The sequence below is a fragment of the Rhinoderma darwinii genome, chromosome 1, assembly GCF_050947455.1.
Source record: "Rhinoderma darwinii isolate aRhiDar2 chromosome 1, aRhiDar2.hap1, whole genome shotgun sequence".
Lineage (NCBI taxonomy): Eukaryota > Metazoa > Chordata > Amphibia > Anura > Rhinodermatidae > Rhinoderma > Rhinoderma darwinii.
In genome coordinates this window covers 534,504,841-534,523,623 of record NC_134687.1, presented here as the reverse complement: position 1 = coordinate 534,523,623, position 18,783 = coordinate 534,504,841, and the positions used below count along the sequence as shown (strand labels likewise).

At 41.9% G+C, this 18,783-nt stretch overlaps 1 protein-coding gene across 1 annotated transcript in view; it reads right to left on the bottom strand.

The window, feature by feature from the left end:
* The window catches only part of MCTP1 (multiple C2 and transmembrane domain containing 1), an 857,273-nt gene extending 853,666 nt beyond the window's left edge, over positions 1-3,607 (bottom strand). The window contains exon 1 of the mRNA XM_075837154.1: positions 2,349-3,607. Within this exon, the coding sequence (XP_075693269.1) occupies positions 2,349-2,963 (615 nt within the window). The 5' untranslated portion in view covers positions 2,964-3,607. The remainder of the gene's footprint in view (positions 1-2,348) is intronic.
* Between the last annotated feature and the right edge of the window lie 15,176 nt (positions 3,608-18,783).

The window sequence follows — 18,783 nt, the reverse complement described above, 5'->3', positions numbered from 1 at the left end:
GCAAAATGGATGAGATTTAGAAAATCTCATGCCCACGCTGTGGAAAAAAACCGCAGCATAATAAATTGAGAAATTTCATTCCGCAGCATGTCAATTTATGATTCGTAATTGTTGATTTTCTGTTGCGGGTTTTCCCTATTGAATGCAATGGGGATGCAAAACCCGCAACAGAAAGCCAAGTATTGCGACTATTGCGGTTTTAATCACATCGATTACGCCGCAAAAATCGCAACTACAAAAAAAAAATAATCATACTTACCCAGAACGCCCTCCTTCTTCCTGCAGTCCGGCCTCCTGGGACGACGTTTCATCCCATGTGGCCACTGCAGCCAATCACAGGCTGCAGCGTCACATGGGCTGCAATTTCATCGTAGAAGACGGAACTACGCGCAGAGAAGACGGAGGGGGAAATTACCTTAGAAAAAACACACCACAATGTGGTGTGGTTTTTTGGAGGGATGGTGCTGCGGGTTCCAGGTCGGATACGCTGCGCAGTTTTTATGCAGCGTATCCGACCCGTGGGAACCCGTCCTGGTAGTAAAATGAAATTCACTGTAGGACACTCTTCTGCACATGATAGCTCCATTTATGTCACTGCAGAGACCCACAGTATACCCTAGAGATACAGAAAGGGCTATGAGCCAAAGGAGCACAGAAGACTTCTGTAGCATGTAAAAAAAAAAAAACATTGCAACACTCACTGCCAAGTTATACGTTGCCTTTGGAAGCAACATCGGCACAAAAACCTGGAGTTTTATATAATAAGTATCAATGACCAGACAGCTGCACACAAGCCTGATACCCCCATCTGCAAAGTCATGCATCAGCTTTGGAATAGTGTAAAGCCCCCCATCACTGGACTCAGAAAAACCTTCTCTGGGGACCGCTACACGTCTTTAGAAGGATGTGATTGTTATTATTTATGGTGAATGTGGATGATTGTCAGTATCGCCTCCATAAATGATCAGTCACAGACCCAAGGAGATACATACGGGTGGGGGGTCCCTGCGGCTGTCATGCAGCCTGTGGGAGAGGTATGGGCCCAATTCCAGGCTGCATCCATCCACCTTTCCATATGGACGATAATAGCAAGAGAGGAGAAACTGGTCAATGACAGTCAGGGAATAGCTATAAAAGATGGGAAGATTGGAGAAAAACAAGTGATGGACCATCTTGTCCTGGGATAAGGATTGCTTGAAGAGGGGATGGATTTTGATATTTGCTTCATGCTTTCTGTGCCCTGGCTCAGAACATGTAAATAAAATATTTCTAGATCATTTGATTCAGTCACGTAAACTCAAAAAAAGATCCTGTTTCCCTTACTCGGCATGAGAAATAAGATCTTCCATCCATACGTGGCTAGTGTAAGACACGGAATGAAGCTAATAAGCAGCAGAGAGCTCATTTTTCATTCTAGATTATAAACTGGAATTTGGAAGTGGATCACCGGAGGTCCACGTGACATCACAGTCGTCATTCAGAAGACCTTGCATATATCGCCTAATATCTTCAAAAGCCCCCTTATTTATTTTTTATTTTGTATATTTTAAAACCTCCCACCATATTCCTACTAGAAAAATATGATGTCAATAACAGCAACATCCAAAACCATGTTACGGTAATGCTTAATAATATTAGTAGCAACCCGTAGTAGCAATAATAATTCCCAGGATGCAACAGGCCTAAAAGTATCAACTAAAATGTCAGATTTATTATACGGATATTACACTATCATTACTGACACAGAGAAGAGCCTGGAAAAGTGCACGTGAACCCGCGCGCCACAGCAAACAACAACTGGCAAACTAGCAATACAGTTGAGATAATATTTCTGGTTACATATAACATCTTATAGAACTGTATGCGGCAATCAACGCTAGCATCTCTATACATGAGCAATACACATATGTAATACATTTCCCAACAAGATTTTAATTTTTTTTAAATAACTTTCATGAATGGTCACTATACACATGACAATGATCTTTCCAGCCATTCATATTCTCTCTGTATATGGACCCGAATACCACATGACAGACCGGGGATGTCCTGCACTGACTGCAGACAGACATTGCGCACTTTCCCAGCCACCTCTGGGGGAAGCAGTGGAGCACAGCTCAGTCACATCCTCCTCTACCAGCACATAAACTTCCCAAACTACACTGTACTGTCTCCACATCATTGCCTTGCAGGCAGAGTACAGTAGTAACAGTACTACACATGTAGCAGAGCTGAACTTGTCATTTCACTATGGGATTGCACATTGCACACAGTAATATTATGTTACCAAACGACAAAGCCAACTCTGCTGTATCTATACACGGTTTACATAGCAGATCATCACTCACTGGCCTCCGCCTGTCGCTGTCCGTGGTGCTGGAGCCCTGCAGGAGGATCTCTATACATGCCGTTCCGGGCAATGAGGAGCTCTTCTGGTGGGACAGCTGGTGTCCTCTCGCCGGGGTGCTTGTAGTAACAGACTCGCCAGGCTTTGGAGGTTGTTGGACGTCCCCATCTCTTTCTTTGCCCGGTCCCTGGGTCCTGCTATACGGCAAGAGGTGATCCCTCAACCGGCGGAGGGTAGAGCCTGGCTCTGGGGTATTTGCGATGCTTCCGGGGCTACTGCAGGGGGCGCTGGAGGGTAAGGACTCCACACCAGAGCAGCAGAGATTGGGCTGAGAAGATGAAAACACCCGGTCCAGCACCTGCTTCCTCCTCTTCAGCCCGCTCCAGCGGATGATCCCCGGGACCACTTCCTCCATGTAGTTCTCCTGATCTCTCCTCCGTGCTGCAGGCGGTGAAGGGCAGGGCGTTCCTGCACTGCGGCGCTCCGCTCCAGGTTTACCACTGCTGTGATGGTTGCTCCCAGCGCTTTTTCTGGATCTCCCGAGCTGCAAGTTCTTGAAGAGCCGGGCCTGAAAGGAGGAGGAGGTTTGAGTCTCTGAGCCCGGCACTTGATCCATCACCCTCCCCGGAGCAGACCCTTTAATGCTGGGTTTACGGCGCTTGGAGGGAAAGCAACAGGAGGGGAAGCACCTTAGTGGCTTCAGAGCAACCCAGGAACAGCTGCAGCTAGGGGGCGTGAGAGGGAGGAGCGGCCCAGAGCTGGGTCCTGGGGGCAGACAGGGCTGAGGATGGCTCCGGTAGCGGCACTTTCACCGTACTATGTGTGATTGCACCGGCTGATGCCTCTGGTTCTATCATTCTGTACTAAGTAAAGGGTATTATGTGGGTACACCACCTCGGGGCTCGCCTGGGGTTCACCCTTGGCGCATCAATACTTCCCATGCATCGTTCACTGTGGGGATTGATGGGCTCTCCACCTCCTCAGCTACCAGGAACGGGCATCTCCTGTAGAAGCTGGCAGCGGACCATCAGGGGGAACACGTGGAGTAGGAGGGTCCTGCTGCTCATCCACACGTACCGTTATAGGCTGCGGCTTGCATATAGTCAGCCCCTTGTATCTGCTGTTGCCTGGATCTGGTCAGGTCTATTCCCACTACCGCTTCATCATCGGCTCCTCTCCAGCTTGCATCTGTCAGCAAGAATGCAACATGACCACGAAGAGGTTAATCCACAGCCCGGATCCTCCCAGCTGGTGATGTCATGTTCACATTGGATGTAGCAGCGTCATTTGGGGGGATTCTCTACAGTTAAGTTGCAGTAGTAGATTTATCACAATTTATTGGTGGTTTTACATAGGACTCCACACAAACCTACTACATTGTGGTTCCCAATACAGTACCTAGTGAATCATATATTGTAGAAGTGCTGGTGGCATGTACTGTATAACACATCACCTATTACAAGGGAAGTCCCCAGCACTGGAGCAAGGAGTGTCAGGTTGGCTGTTCGTTTTTATTTTTCGTTTTTATTCATTGAGGCATAAATAGAATAGTGCCCATAGCAAGTCTCAGTTGGGTTCTGCTTTGGTGTTATCTCAGGCCACCACACACCCTTATCAGGGGCTTGAAGGAGAAAGCAAAACATTTTGTAGAATATGTTTTATAACATGGCAGTGCCTGTTTAGAAGGGGAGCCTTGCTAAAGGTCCTAATCCAAACCAGAATGTGCCCATTCTGTGCTGGTACCCCCTTTCTTCTGTTGGGCACCATTGCAGCTGCCTGGTCTCTTTATTTGGACATCAGAAATATCACTGGGAACAGTAAAACATTAGGAAAGACATAGCCCCTGTGCAAAAGGTTCTCTTTAAAGGGAATGTGTCATCAAAAAATTGCCTATTGTTTCATTCAAGTTTTTATGTTAAAGATATTTTTTATGAATTTTAGTGGATTTTTTTTTTTTTCATTTTCCATGTCATTATATTAAAAAATAATCTTAAATTCATGCCGTTGTCACTCTGGCTGCTGAGCTTCAGTCTGACGCTTCCTTTTCTGTAGAGATCACGTCTCAGCAGTCTCATTATCATCACAGGCAGGATTACAATAAAAGGTAATACCTTTATATAGATAACACAGGATCCACCATTGACACAGCTACCCTCCCACAGAGCATGCCCACAACACTCTCGAAAAGAAGTCAATGGGACAGCCCCAGACATTTGTTTCCTATGGCTCTTGTGACTGCTGTAAATCATATCTCTAAATGCTGTTAACAGAAGCTTAGGCAAGATGGCTGCCTCCATGATCATTTACAAAAAATAGAATAAAATAAATGTACAATAAAAAAAATAAGAACACTAGATAAAAAGATTTCACTATCTGGTTTTAATTAGTCAATGAAAAGTATGGGTCATACATTACTTTTAATTCAAAGTGTTGTAGTGTGCAAAGTAGTGTGGTAAAATCCAACAACTTCAGTGACACAGTCAGCTCTTTTGCATTTGCATGTGATAAGAAGATAACCATATGAAGCCAATTTTTGTATTCTGCATTGAAGGGGTTTTCCCAGAATCATAAATGATCACCTTTCCACGGGATAGCTTATAATTTTCTGATTGCTAGGGGCCCCACCGCTGGGACCCCACTGTGATCGTGTGAACAGGGGTCCTGAAACTGCGTTCCTCCTCACTACTCGACCGCAGTGAGAAGGACATTAAATGGAGCGGCGGTCGAGCATGTGCGCTGCCACTCCATTTAAAGTCTATAGGAATGATAGAAACAGCCGAGATAAAATTAAACACTCCTCCTGGAGCGGAATCCCCCCTGACGTCACTGCCCATATTTGGACAGTGACATCAGGGGCTCATCTTCCAGGAAAGGAATCATAATTCACAACCGTCCCAGACGGCCGGGGGTATGTCCCGCTGTCAACTGTATTTGCGTCCTCAAGACGCAGATACACTTGAACCTAATGCTGAAGCATAGAGCAGTCAGCTCCCTGCTTCAGCATCAGTTTCAAGTCGGAGGAGCAGAGGGAGCTCCACTGCTCGTCGAGGACTCCCCGGGCACAGCGCTACTTTAATACCGCTGTGCCCGGGAAAGTCAGTGGCTCCTCTGAAGCAGAATCCCCGTTGCCGATGCTCTGGCAGGGGATTCCGCTCCAGGAGTAGCCCCTGACGTCACTGTCCATATATGGAGCTGAATCCCCCACCTATGCTCTGGCTGGGCATTTCGCTCCTAAAGGGAGTCCCAATGGTGCTATCTACAGGGGTGGGAGGAGTTAGCGCTATCTACAGGGACGGTGGCGCTATCTTCAAGGGGGTGTGGCACTATCTACATGGGCACTATCCAAACAGAAAAAGTATGGGCAGCACAGTAGAACAGAACCTCCAGGGTAACAGGGTGTAAAGCCTCAGGGATCCGACTTGTAAATCCCTAACATGTAGACAAAAAATAGGAAAAGAGGCAGCACTCCAATAGTTGCATTTAAAAGGATACATTTATTCACCCATCAGTGCAGTAGAATGCAACGTTTCAGCTGCTCAATGCAGCCTTTATCAAGCCTTGACAAAGGCTGCATTGAGCAGCTGAAACGTTGCATTCTACTGCACTGATGGGTGAATAAATGTATCCTTTTTGATACAACAATTGGAGTGCTGCCTCTTTTCCTATTTTTGGTCTACATGGCCACTATGACACTATATAGGGACACTATCTATAGGGGCTTGCGCTAGCTACATGTGTACTGTGGGCACTATCTACATTGGCACTGTGGCTATATCTATATGGGCACTAGGGGGATCTAAGAGGCATTATACTGTATGGGGCATTATACTGTATAGGGGAAGCTAAAGGGGCATTATACTATATGGGGCAGCTGTGGGGGAATTATACTGTATGGCGACAGCTATAGGGCATTATACTGTATGGGAGCAGCTATGGGGCATTATGCTGTAGGCTGCTTTGGGGGCATTAAGCTTTATGGGGGCAGCTATAGGGCATTATACTGTATGGGGCAGCTATGGGGGCATTATACTGTAAGGAGGCATTATACTGTATGGGGAAGCTATAGGGGTATTATGCTGTATGGGAGTAGCTATAGGCATTATCCTGTATGGGGGAATTTGATTGGGCATTAGACTGCATGGTGTCATCTGTGTGGGAATTATACTGTATAAGGGCATCTGTGTTGGGCTTTATACTGTATGGGTGCATCTATAGGGGCATGGTGGCAAATATGGGGGCATTATACTTTGTGGGGGTAGCTAGAGGGCATTATATTGTGTCGCATCGGTTGTCCCTCTTTGTGATACTTGAAAGTTGGGAGGTATGGAGGAATCCCCAGCCAAAGCGTTGCCGACGCTCTTCCCAGGGATTCAGCTCCTGGAGAAGCACCTGATGTCACTATCCATATATGGACAGTGATGTCAGGGGCTCCTCTAGGGAGTTCCAATCGCGCTATGGAGGGGGGGGTGTAGTGATATTTACAGGAGGGTGTGTGTGGCACTGTCTACAGGTGGGGTGTGGGGGGGGGGGCAAACTGAATCTTGCCCCGGGTGCTGGCGAACCTTGCTATGCCTCTGCATTCTCATCGGTTTTTAATTCTGGTTCCAGTGGGGGGGGGGGGGGGTTGGGCGCCCAGCAAACAGAAAATGATCAGCTTTCCTGTGGATAAGTGGTAATTTATGATTCTGGAAAAACTCCTTTACGATTGTTCAAGACAATTGTCTGGGGAACAATGAATAGATAGCATACAGGAGGGAGTTATGGGTTAGACCCAACCCCACTGCAGTACTTTAATGGGACAGTGCTGAATTTGTCAGGAACATGGAGCAGTTAGTGGCTGGTTCTGTATTGCAGCTCTGTGGTTGACTCCATATTGGGACTCAGCTTCTAGCACTGTATAGGGGCTCTGAGGCTACCACTGTATTTGGGCACTGTTGCTGAGTGTCTTATGGCGCCCTAGCTGGCTGGCTAACTTTGTAATGCAATCACTACGTCTGGCAATATTATAAGTGCACTACAGTTGGCACTTTTATGGGGGTCTGCTAAGAGTACACATAATATATTTGGCAACATCATGTAGGTACTAGCAATGTTTTGGAGGCAGTAATTGTTGATGGCAGTGTTATGAGGGTACTGAAAATGTCTGACAAGCGCTTGCATGTGCTTGTCTGTGTGCAGGCACTCGTGCACCCTTGTGTCCATAAACTCTCTTGACAAAATCCTTAGTATGTCTCTGTGTGCCACTGATAGCAGATTTCCTTAGTAAATTTTTTTTTACAAATTTAGTCCAAGACTTATATAAAATTAAATCTCATTTAAAGAGCTTCAAATGTCCATAAATATGTATGTGGAAGCTTTTGGATGTTTTCAGTAGTGAGACTTCCTTCCTTTAATCCCATTGAAGAACTGGTCAGTCTCTCTGAAGCGTTAAATGGCTGATTACTGGGAACTATAGATTGTGTTTGCAAATAAGATTTTAGATTTAGGGTCTCTTTAATTCACATGACAATATTCTAATCAGTGCATTTTGTTTATTAGAACACTTCTCATTTGTCATAAATTGTTTATGGAAGAAAAATGGAGATGGAATGTTCTGTTACATTTACATATGAAATCAAAGGAGACATTAAGGTTGTATCCACACGTACAGGTATTGATCCGGTTTTTTTTAATCCAATTTTTTATTCCAAAACCAGGAAAGGATTCATAGAAGAAGTAATATCTGTCCTTTATATTTTTCCTCCCTTTATGATCCACATCTGGTTTTGGCTTCAAAAACTGCATTAAAAAAACCTAATCAAAACCTGCACCAAATGTAACGGAATGCCTTGGTTGTTTTTTGTGATGATCTGTTGGTCTCCATTATAATTGGAACAGGAGTGTTAAAATGGAGGGGGACTTCCATCCTTCCGATAGTTAGGAGTATGTGAGCAAATATGTCTCTCTTTAGAAATATAAGATAGGTGATAGATAGATAGATAGATAGATAGATAGATAGATAGATAGATAGATAGATAGATAGATAGATAGATAGATAGATAGATAGATAGATAGATGGATGGATGGATGGATGGATGGATGGATGGATGGATAGATAGATGATAGATAGATAGATAGATAGATAGATAGATAGATAGATAGATAGATAGATAGATAGATAGATAGATAGATAGATAGATAGATAGATAGAATAGAGCAGCACTTTGGTAATTTCAATATGATGTGGGTGTCAGCGTATTGGACCTCGATCCAGGGTTCTAGTCACACAAAATAGAAGAAAACATCTCAGCACTTCAGGAATTTGAATACATCTGATATGATTTATTCACCCATGTAGATAAATATTAAGTATGTACAGGTAATCAAATGTGTTGCGATCTTTTCTTCTAGTTTTTTAGACAGACAGACAGACAGACAGATATCATTAAGAGAATTATAACAGTTCATAATTGATTTTTCATCCAATATTTAACTATTTGCCCGAAGATCCATCTCTTGAAAGCAGTCTTCCCATTACTGCTAGTTCAACATGTAGCTGTTTGTGGTTCCAATTTTCCTGAGCTGTATATGATGCAAATGTCCTGTCAAACTAATCGCTGAACTAAGGCTTGTGTTTTATGCGTTTACGTTTTTGACCATCTCTTTTTATATTATTGTTAAAGTCAATAGATAAATTGAAAAACTGTTGCAAATTAAAGAGGCTCTGTCACCAGATTATAACTTGACTATCTCCTACATAATCTGATTGGCGCTGTAATGTAGATAACAGTGGTTTTTATTTTGAAAAATGATCATTTTTGAGCAAGTTATGAGCTAGTTTAGATTTATGCTAATGAGTTTTTCAATGGACAACTGGGCGTGTTTTTACTTTTTACCAACTGGGCGTTGTACAGAGGAGTGTATGAGGCTGACCAATCAGTGACCAATCAGTGTCATACACTTCTCATTGTTCCAGCCCAGCATGATCCACAGCACAGTGTGATTGTGCAGTGAAAGAACGGGCTGGAGCAATGAGAAGTGCAGGACACTGATTGGTCACTGATTGGTCACTGATTGGTCACTGATTGGTCAGCCTCATACACTCCTCTGTACAACGCCCAGTTGGTAAAAAGTAAAAACTTGCTAAAAAATGATCGTTTTTCAAAATAAAAACCACTGTTGTGATCTGCATTCCAGCGCCGATCAGACTATGTAGGAGATAGGGCACTTATAATCTGGTGACAGAGCCTCTTTAACCCATTTAGATGAGTTGTAGAGAAAATAAAAGGCTAATCTAATTTGAATTAAACATCACAGAGACAAATTGTAAAAGTATATGATAAAAGTTTTTTTAAATATATTTTCTTTGCAGGCATTACTATTGATGACCAAAGTATGTTAATCATATAATTTAAAAAGTACATTTAATCTTTCTGGATTTTTTTGGGTGGGGGGGGGGGTTGCTCTGATTGGAAGAATTCCAATATCTTGTATAAATTTCTTGCTTGTACATACTGAGAATGCACTAGAGAAGAAGAGGAACAGACTAAATTCTAATTCTTCAGAGCCTGCCCAGAATTAGAATGTTATGCCCATCGCAGATATTTATTGCATATCCACGAGATATGCCATAAAAGTTTATTAGATGTGGGTCCAAGCTCTGGCACCTATATGGAAAACGGGGGTCACCCAACGCTCGTCCAGCCTGGTGAGGTGGTTGCTGATTCCAGACGAGGACTATGTGGAGAGTTGGCCACACATCTGCGTGGCTCTCTCCGTTATGTTCTATTGGACCAAAATCTACCACTGTGGATAGAAGAAAACCAGTAACAGCGAATACTAGACTGCTATAAATAATTGTCTGTCGCCAACTTTTGAGTTAAAATGTCAATGGCAGTCTTTATTTTACTGATATCTCTTGTTTTTCTAGTGTCTCAATTTTCAGCATATCTTACTTAGGAATAAAAGAGTTTAAGAAATTTTCCTGACTGTAAATGAACTGTAATGAGAGTTCTGACCAATCACATTAACTGTTGCTGTGCCGGATATATGAAGTCACATGACGGGGCAATCTGCTAAGAAGCTGGGCATGGGCAGAGCCATAATGAATATTCATGAACAGCCAGTTTAATAAATGTACAAAAATTCAGGAGAGTCAGATAATATCTACCGGTAAAAGATATTATATAATTATGAAATTATTTCTTCAAACACATAGAAGATGAGCATGAAGCCGGGAGAGGGAGCAGAAGGGATGCAACAATGCGTTTTTATATTCTATGTGGAAGCTGGGTGCCAAGGGTGCTTGCCACCTATTAGTTCATATTTATTTCCTGTTGCTTATATAGCACCTAAATATTCTGCAGTGCTGTACAGAGATTGTTATCACTTTCATCAGTCTCTGTCTGCAACTCAGCTCACAATCTAACCAATAAAACCAATTTCATAGAAAGCCTTTAAAAACTCAGCAAGTGTTAGAGCAAGATAGCTGAGGAATAAAATAAATGTTGAATAGAATATGAAAAGAGATTTAAGGCCCTTTCACACCGGCCAATTATCGTAGAAATGACTATTCATAAAACGCTCATTCCCTATCATTGCCCTGTGTAAACAGGGCAACGATCCGCCGATGAACTAGAAAACGCTCGTTCATCGGGTGATCGGATTGTTTCTGCAGCTTAAAATATTATAGTTATTGGCAGTACATCTCCCTGTGTAAACAGGGAGACGTGCCACCGACATGATAGAAATGTATGGGAACAAGTGAACGTAGTAACAAGCGCTCATCCCCATACATAGCTCCGTGTGAAAGGAGCTTTCTCGTTGTTCGGCGCTTGCGTCCATGGCCCATATCGGGTCGTGTAATAAGACCCTTAGGCCGCATGCACTCAGCTGTATTATGGCTATGTACAAGCTCAGAGTTGTATGGAGTCTTATTATGGCATCCGTATACGCCTATGTAGCCATATGTTTGCCTCCAACTTCATTCTGAGGATTACAGAGGATAATGAAATGTTGTGCAGAACGTAAAACATAAAAACACTATATTTGGATCTATCATAACTGATATGTCAGAACCAAGGATCTATTTGACGAGAAGCCATAAATCATCACGGCTTCAATCAGTGCTTTTGAGAAAGATTGTAAAAGAACTGCAAGAATAAGCATCCAGTAAACGCTTTTCAATCCAGAAAATATTAATATTCCTTCCTATACACTGAACAATAATTTGCCTGCTAGATAGATTCTACTGGGCTGCTGCATACAGAGTATTTTCTCTCTTGTTTTTAACCTGTGTACTCGGTCTGTCTTCTATTTTACCTAATCTTGTTTAGATGAAATAAAATGAAATATGAAAGGTGCGAGGTCAATATATCAAAAGCAATAAAGTGTCTCTTCTCACATTTTAAACTGTTTAGTCTCATCTTTTAAATCATTTAAAGTAGTGATGAAAAATTCACTGACAGTTCGAGATCAAAGGTTGAACACCATTACAGGGAAATATAATGCTTGAACACAAGTAATATAAGGACATATAGGCAAGTCAATTAGATGAGTCTCAAGTATTCTGAAAGATAGTTGAACTATTTAAAGTACGTAAACTATATACCCAATATTTTATGTATATATACATGCAGCTAGATCTACTGATGACGTGTCAACACCAAGGTACTATCAATAATATAGTGGCAGTCAATGTACAGTTGTGGCCACATGATTTGGGACTGACACAAATTTTGGTTTATACAAAGTTTGCTGCCTCAGTGTTTTAGATCTTTTAGTCAGATGTTTCTGTGGTAACTGAAGTACAATTAGAAGCATTTCATACGTTTTTTAATTTTAATTGTCAAATACATCAAGTTTATGCAAAGATTTAATATTTACAGTGTTGACCCTTCTTTTTCAAGACTTCTGCAATTTGCCCTGGCATGATGGATATCAGCTTCTGGGCCAAATCCTGACTGATGGCAACCCATTCTTGCCTAATCAGTGCTTGGAGTTTATCACAATTTCTGTGTTTTTTGTTTGTCCACCCACTTTTTGAGGATTGACCACAGGTTCTCAATGGGATTGATTGAGATCTGGGGCGTTTCCTGGCCATAGGCCCAAAATGTCACTGTTTCACCGAGCCACTTAGTTATCACTTTTGCCTTGTGACATGAGGCTCCACCATGCTGGAAAAAACATTGTTCATCACCAAATTGCTCCTGGATAGTTGGGAGAAGTTTCTCTTGGAGTATGTTTAGATACCATTCTTTTTTCATGGAAGTGTTCTTAGTAAAATTGTGAGTAAGCCCACTCCCTTGGATGAAAAGCAACCCCACACATGAATGGTCTCAGGAGGCTTTACTGTAGGTATGACACAGGAGTCATGGTAGTGCTCACCTATTCTAACAGTAGTTATGTCCCCATATAGTAGTTAGGCCCCCCAAACAGTAGCTAGGTGACCTCATACAGTAGTTAGGTCCCCATAAAGTACTTCCATACAGTAGTTAAGTCCCATATACTAGCTAGGCTCACATATAGTAGTTGGGCCCCCATATAGTAGTTTAATTCCCATATAGAAGTTAGGCCCCCATACGTTAGTTAGCTCCTTGCTCTTCCCTTTTTTCCCCCTTATCTAACCTGCCCTACGCCATGACGTGCCAATGTCCCTCTAGTGGCTGCTCACAATGTCCTCATGCTGGGATTTTAGTAGATGAAGCCCAGTGTATGATGATAGTCCGGGGATACTTGACTTAGAAACAGAGAGACACTGGTCTAGTGCACCAGGAATACAAAGAGTCCCAATATTAGGGGTTAGGACAGCCTGCGTTTAATCTTATGACCAAGCCTCTTGCTTTTCTTAATAAATAACAAAATAATCAGCCAGGATAGACTTCTTGGCTCAACCAGCTCAATGTCACAAACAGGTAAGAAATATTTCTATGGCAAGAAGTTTAGAGTGATGGAATATGCCATGACCAAAAATGGAAGTGTACATAATGCCAATATCACCCATAACATCAAGGGATAGGAGTATCATAACATCTTCTAAGTTAATTATAGTGACTGACTTTAAGCCATGGAGAACACACACCCTTTGAAGAAAATAACTATTATCTTGTACTTAAAGGCTATGTTTTTTAATAAAAATGTCAGTCAGTGTGTTTGGTGCAACTTAATAATTAGTTTTAATTCAAAATAATTTTTACTTTTTGAGATACAGCTGCTCCGTATTCTGTATGCAGAACAGCTGTATGTTACGCTGAATCCTGTAGCCGTCAGGTCCATGCAACTGACAGGTTCAGTGACAGCGGGTCCAGCGTGTCTCTGACGCGCAGGATCCACCTGTAATCTATCACATCTAAGTTATGAACAATTTCTGTTTTCTTTTTTACGGAAACAATAGCTTAGTCAACTATGATATTATTTCCGTGAAAAACAACAGAAACTTTACGGAACGGAAACCAACTGCAACGGAAGAATTATCATTGAAACCAATGTTAATGCAAATGGAAGATATCGTTTCAGTTCATCTGTTCCTCTGACAGAATAGATGAACGGGAACCGCAAACAGAACCTGATTCTGATGTGAACAGGGCCTTACTCTATTCTTGTTTCTGGGGTCTTAGTGGGTTGTATTTTTATGACCTCCCATGATAAATTCACTGCCTCAATAAAAGTCTTGCACTGTTCCTTCTTGCTAGTGGCAATATCTCTTTTATACTGTGACAGAATTGAAGTCTTGCTGAAAGTGTTGTGGGAGAAGATTACAAGAAAATAGAATTTTCGGAAATAATTTAGAAAGAGAAAGAGCATGAGTTTGTTACATAGGTGCTTCAGAAAATGTTATTACTGTATCTTATGACTATAATCATTCTTTAATAAGTTTTGAAAGGTTAGTGCATTCCAAAAATGACGTTACATCTCTATGTGCTGCTGTGAGGAATGCAATATAACTGCATAGTCAGACACTTCCTTCATAATACTGAACAGTTGAGCCATATTTGTGACTGGATGTCATGAACATAAGCTGAAATCAGAATGTAAGTGGCACATATGCAACATCACATGCAATAAAAAGTAGAGACAAAGAACACAGGGTTGCTATTTTGAGCAATTCTGAAGGTTGACAAGTGTAAGGATGCTGGAGAATACTCCTTGCTCACCCAGGGTGACTGTTTAATGAGCGTTCGCTGTACATCTTTTTTACAACTGATGCTCAAGAGATAGCATTGTGCATTTTTGGCAGCTGTATGTTCCATCTGCTGCCAAATTTTCCAGCATGTATCATGTATTAGAAGGGAATAAAGGTTTAGCCTTATCAATGTATTTTTTGCAAATACAGATAAAATGCAAAGAACAGTATACATCACTGACATTAGAGCAGAAACTACATGAACACCTACTACTCATGAAGACAACCCCTGTCCATTTGTCCTATTAGGGCACATGACATGGACATCATAGAGACGGACCTCCGCTTTGGCAGACTATGCCCATCTTTGCATTACTTTGTTGACCATTCATTTAAATAGCCAGCATGTAATACTACATTTTCCGTGGATGTACCTTCCAATGCAGGACAAATATTTGATCTGATTGCAAAAGGTTACAGGACCCGGAGCTGCAGAGATCAACTGATCACCAGTGTGAAAGTTTTTTTTTGCAAAAGGGCTGTTGTTGTGTGACAACTCCTTTAATCCCTTCCTGACATCCCACGTATATACACGGCGCTGTCGGGAAGGAGCCCCCACAAACCACAGTACCCTTATTTCGCAGTGATAGTTCAGGCTCAGAAGCGGAGCTCGCACCATCACCGCCGGGTGTCAGCGGTATATTACTGCTGACACCCTCTGGTAACGGCCAGGACCGATCCGGCCGATTAACCACTCAGATGATGCGCTCAATAGAGAGAGCAGCATCAGTGGGGTTTTTACCCAATCGCCACCCCAGCGACGTCAACGCAATCGCTGGGTTGCTATAGCAACCGAAGGCCAAATAATGGCCTCCTTGACTGCCTTGTACGGAAGCCGATGAGGACCCAGCAGAGCGGGTCCTCATCGGCTTGCTGTCAGTGAATAACTGACAGCTCTAATACACTGCACTACGTATGAAGTGCAGTGTATTAGAATAGCGATCAGGGCTTCAAGTCCCCTAGTGGGTCAAATAAAAAAAGTTAAAAAAAATGTTAATACAAATGTTGTAAAAAATACAAGTTTCAAGTAACAAAAAATAGCCAAACTGCCTTTTTCCCATAATAAGTCTTTTATTATTGGAAAAAACATTAAAAAAAAAATATATATACATAATAGGTATCGCCGCGTCTGTAACGACCCAAACTATAATAGTATTATGTAATTTATCCTGCACGGTGATCACTGTAAAAAACAAAATGAAAAATAATGCCAGAATCCCTGTTTTTAGGTCACATCTCTTCCCACAAAATGGAATAAAAAGTGATCAAAAAGTCACATTTACTCCAAAATAGTACCAATAAAAACGACAACCCATCCTGCAAAAAAAAATCCCTGACACAGCTTTGTCCATGTAAAATAAAAAAAGTTATGGGTTTTAGAATATGGCAACACAGGGCCCTAGTATTTAGGAACTAGACAAGGAAGGGATACAGCACATCTGCTGGAAGCAAGGGCGCCCATATTATACCAGGGCAAATCTTTCCCAGCAAAATGTACCAAACTACAAAGGTTAAAAAGTCCCCAAAAGGTGCAGTGTGTTACATAAGGGGGATAAGAAAGGATGCCATTTATCAGTGCGACACTGGCCTGTGCGTAATGGATTGCTTCACAACGTAACACACATCTATGGATAATTGTATTATTTACCCCATTATTATACCCTGTTATTATGCCCTAATGTACGTACTCCGCACAGCTCACATATGCCCCACATCATAAACTGAAATACCAGTAATACTGAAACAAAACTACTACTAAGCAAAATCCAGGCTCTAAATGGTGGTCCTTTCTTTCCAAGTCCTGCATGGTGCCCAAACAGCAATTTAGGTCCACAAGCAGTGGCGGATTATCATATGGGCGATTCGGGCGGCCGCCCGGGGCCCGAGGCTCCCAGGGGGCCCATGGCAGCCCGAACCGCACATCATCTTGCAAAGGTACCTATTCAGCGCGCTAGCGCTGCTAACTAACGAAGATGAGGAGGGGAGGAGCATGGAATTGGCCGGGAAAGGGGTAGGACACGCCTCCCTGACAAGTGCGGGCCGCCGCCATTGAGTAACAACAGCGACGGACGGCTGTTCTGTTACTCCGAATCTGCAAGACAAGAGCCGGGCGGTCGGTCACCGGCGCTGAGGTCAGTACAGCAGGCTTATCCTCCTGCCCAACTGGTTCCCGACCGCTGGCTGTATTTTTACGGCCAGCGGTCAGGGATGGGTCCTTAAAACCCAAGCCATAGACTTTCTACGGCTCGGGTTTTAACTTGCTGCCCGCGCGATCGGGCAGCTGAATGTCGGGTCTCCGGCTGTCAGTGACTGCCGGGGACCCTGAGGAGAAGACAGAAGCAGCTTTCGCTGCTTCTGTCTTCTCCGATGTCTTCTTACACAGCGTTCAATGAACGCTGTGTATAGGAATAGAGACAGCAGCAGCGGCGCTGTCTCTATTCCTCCCGGTGATCATGTGACTGGTCACATGATCGCCGGGTGCCGTTAGTGGCAGGCTGCTGCTGGGTCTAACTAGACCCAGCACAGCCCTATTAGTGACAATCGTCACTATGAGAGGACTGATTTCCCCTGTAACTGGGGCTGCTGTGCAGCTCCAGTTACAGTGGAAAAACATGGTGTAAAAGAAAGAAAAAATATATATAAAGTTCCCCAAAGGTCTTTTTTGACCTTTGAGGAACAGACCACAGTAATAAAAAAAATAGGAAAGTAAAGTGCAAAAAAAAATGAAATAATAAATACACATAAAATACCCACCCCAATAAAAACCGTCGTCGTCCCCCGCCAATCATTGTTGTAACGCTAGCGCTGACCCAATTACCCTAATATAGACATGTAATATATTAACATTTACGGTAAACAATGACGATTACAAATAAAAGGTCTATTTTAGGGTAAAACTATGTTATTACCCCAAAAAATAGCTGAAACGTAAAAAAGCTTATTTTTTTACTATTATTTTCAAACTTTATGAATAAAAATTCTAAAATAGCAAAAAAGGTGTGTATAAAAACGATAAAAAAAAAGAAACCTGCATTGTCTACGGAAAAAACGTCGCAAAAATCACGTCGTTTTTATTTATTTTTTATAAAAATGTCTGTTTGGTGCAACTTTGTAATTACGTTTTATTAAAAAATATTTTCAATTTTTGAGATACAGCTGCTTTGTATCCTGTATCCGTCAGGTCAGCAGGACTGACGGGATCAGTGAAACAGGCCCTGCGCTAAATTATAATCTTAGATGTGATAGATTTGAGGTGGATCCTGCGTGTCACTAATCCTGTCAGTCCTGCTGACCTGACGGATACAGGATACAAAGCAGCTGTATCTCAAAAAGTAAAAATATTTTTTAATAAAACGTAATTACAAAGTTGCACCAAACACACATTTTTATAAAAAATAAATAAAAAGGACGTGATTTTTGCGACGTTTTTTTCCATAGACAATGCAGGCTTCGTTTTTTATCGTTTTTACACTCACCTTTTTTGCTATTTTAAAATTTTTATTCATAAAGTTTGAAATAATAGTAAACAAATAAGCTTTTTTACGTTTCAGCTATTTTTTTTGGTAATAACATAGTTTTACCCTAAAATAGACCTTTTATTTGTAATCGTCATTGTTTACCGTAAATTGTAATATATTACATGTCTATATTAGGGTAATTGGGTAATATATATATATATATATATATATATATATATAAAATTATGATATAAAGTTTTTAAATGTGTACATAACCTTGTGCCACTATATACAAGGGGGAGCGCTGTGTGGCACTATATACAAGGGGGAGCGCTGCGTGGCACTATATACAAGGGGGAGCGCTGTGTGGCACTATATACAAGGGGGAGCGCTGTGTGGCACTATATACAAGGGGGAGCGCTGTGTGCCACTATATACAAGGGGGAGCGCTGTGTGGCACTATATACAAGGGGAGATATGAGAAATTGCTGCTAATGTTCTAAGCCTTGTAACATCCTAGAAAAATAAAAGGATGTTCAAAAAACAATGCCAATCTAAAGTAGACATATGGGGGATGTTAATTACCAACAATTTTGTGTGGTATAACTGCCTGTCTTACAAGCAGATACATTTACACTACCGCTCAAAAGTTTAGGGTCACTTAGAAATTTCCTTATTTTTGAAAGAAAAGCACAGTTTTTTTCAATGAAGATAACAATAAATTAATCAGAAATACATTCTATACATTGTTAATGTGATAAATGACTAATCTAGCTGCAAACGTCTGGTTTTTAATGCAATATCTACATAGGTGTATA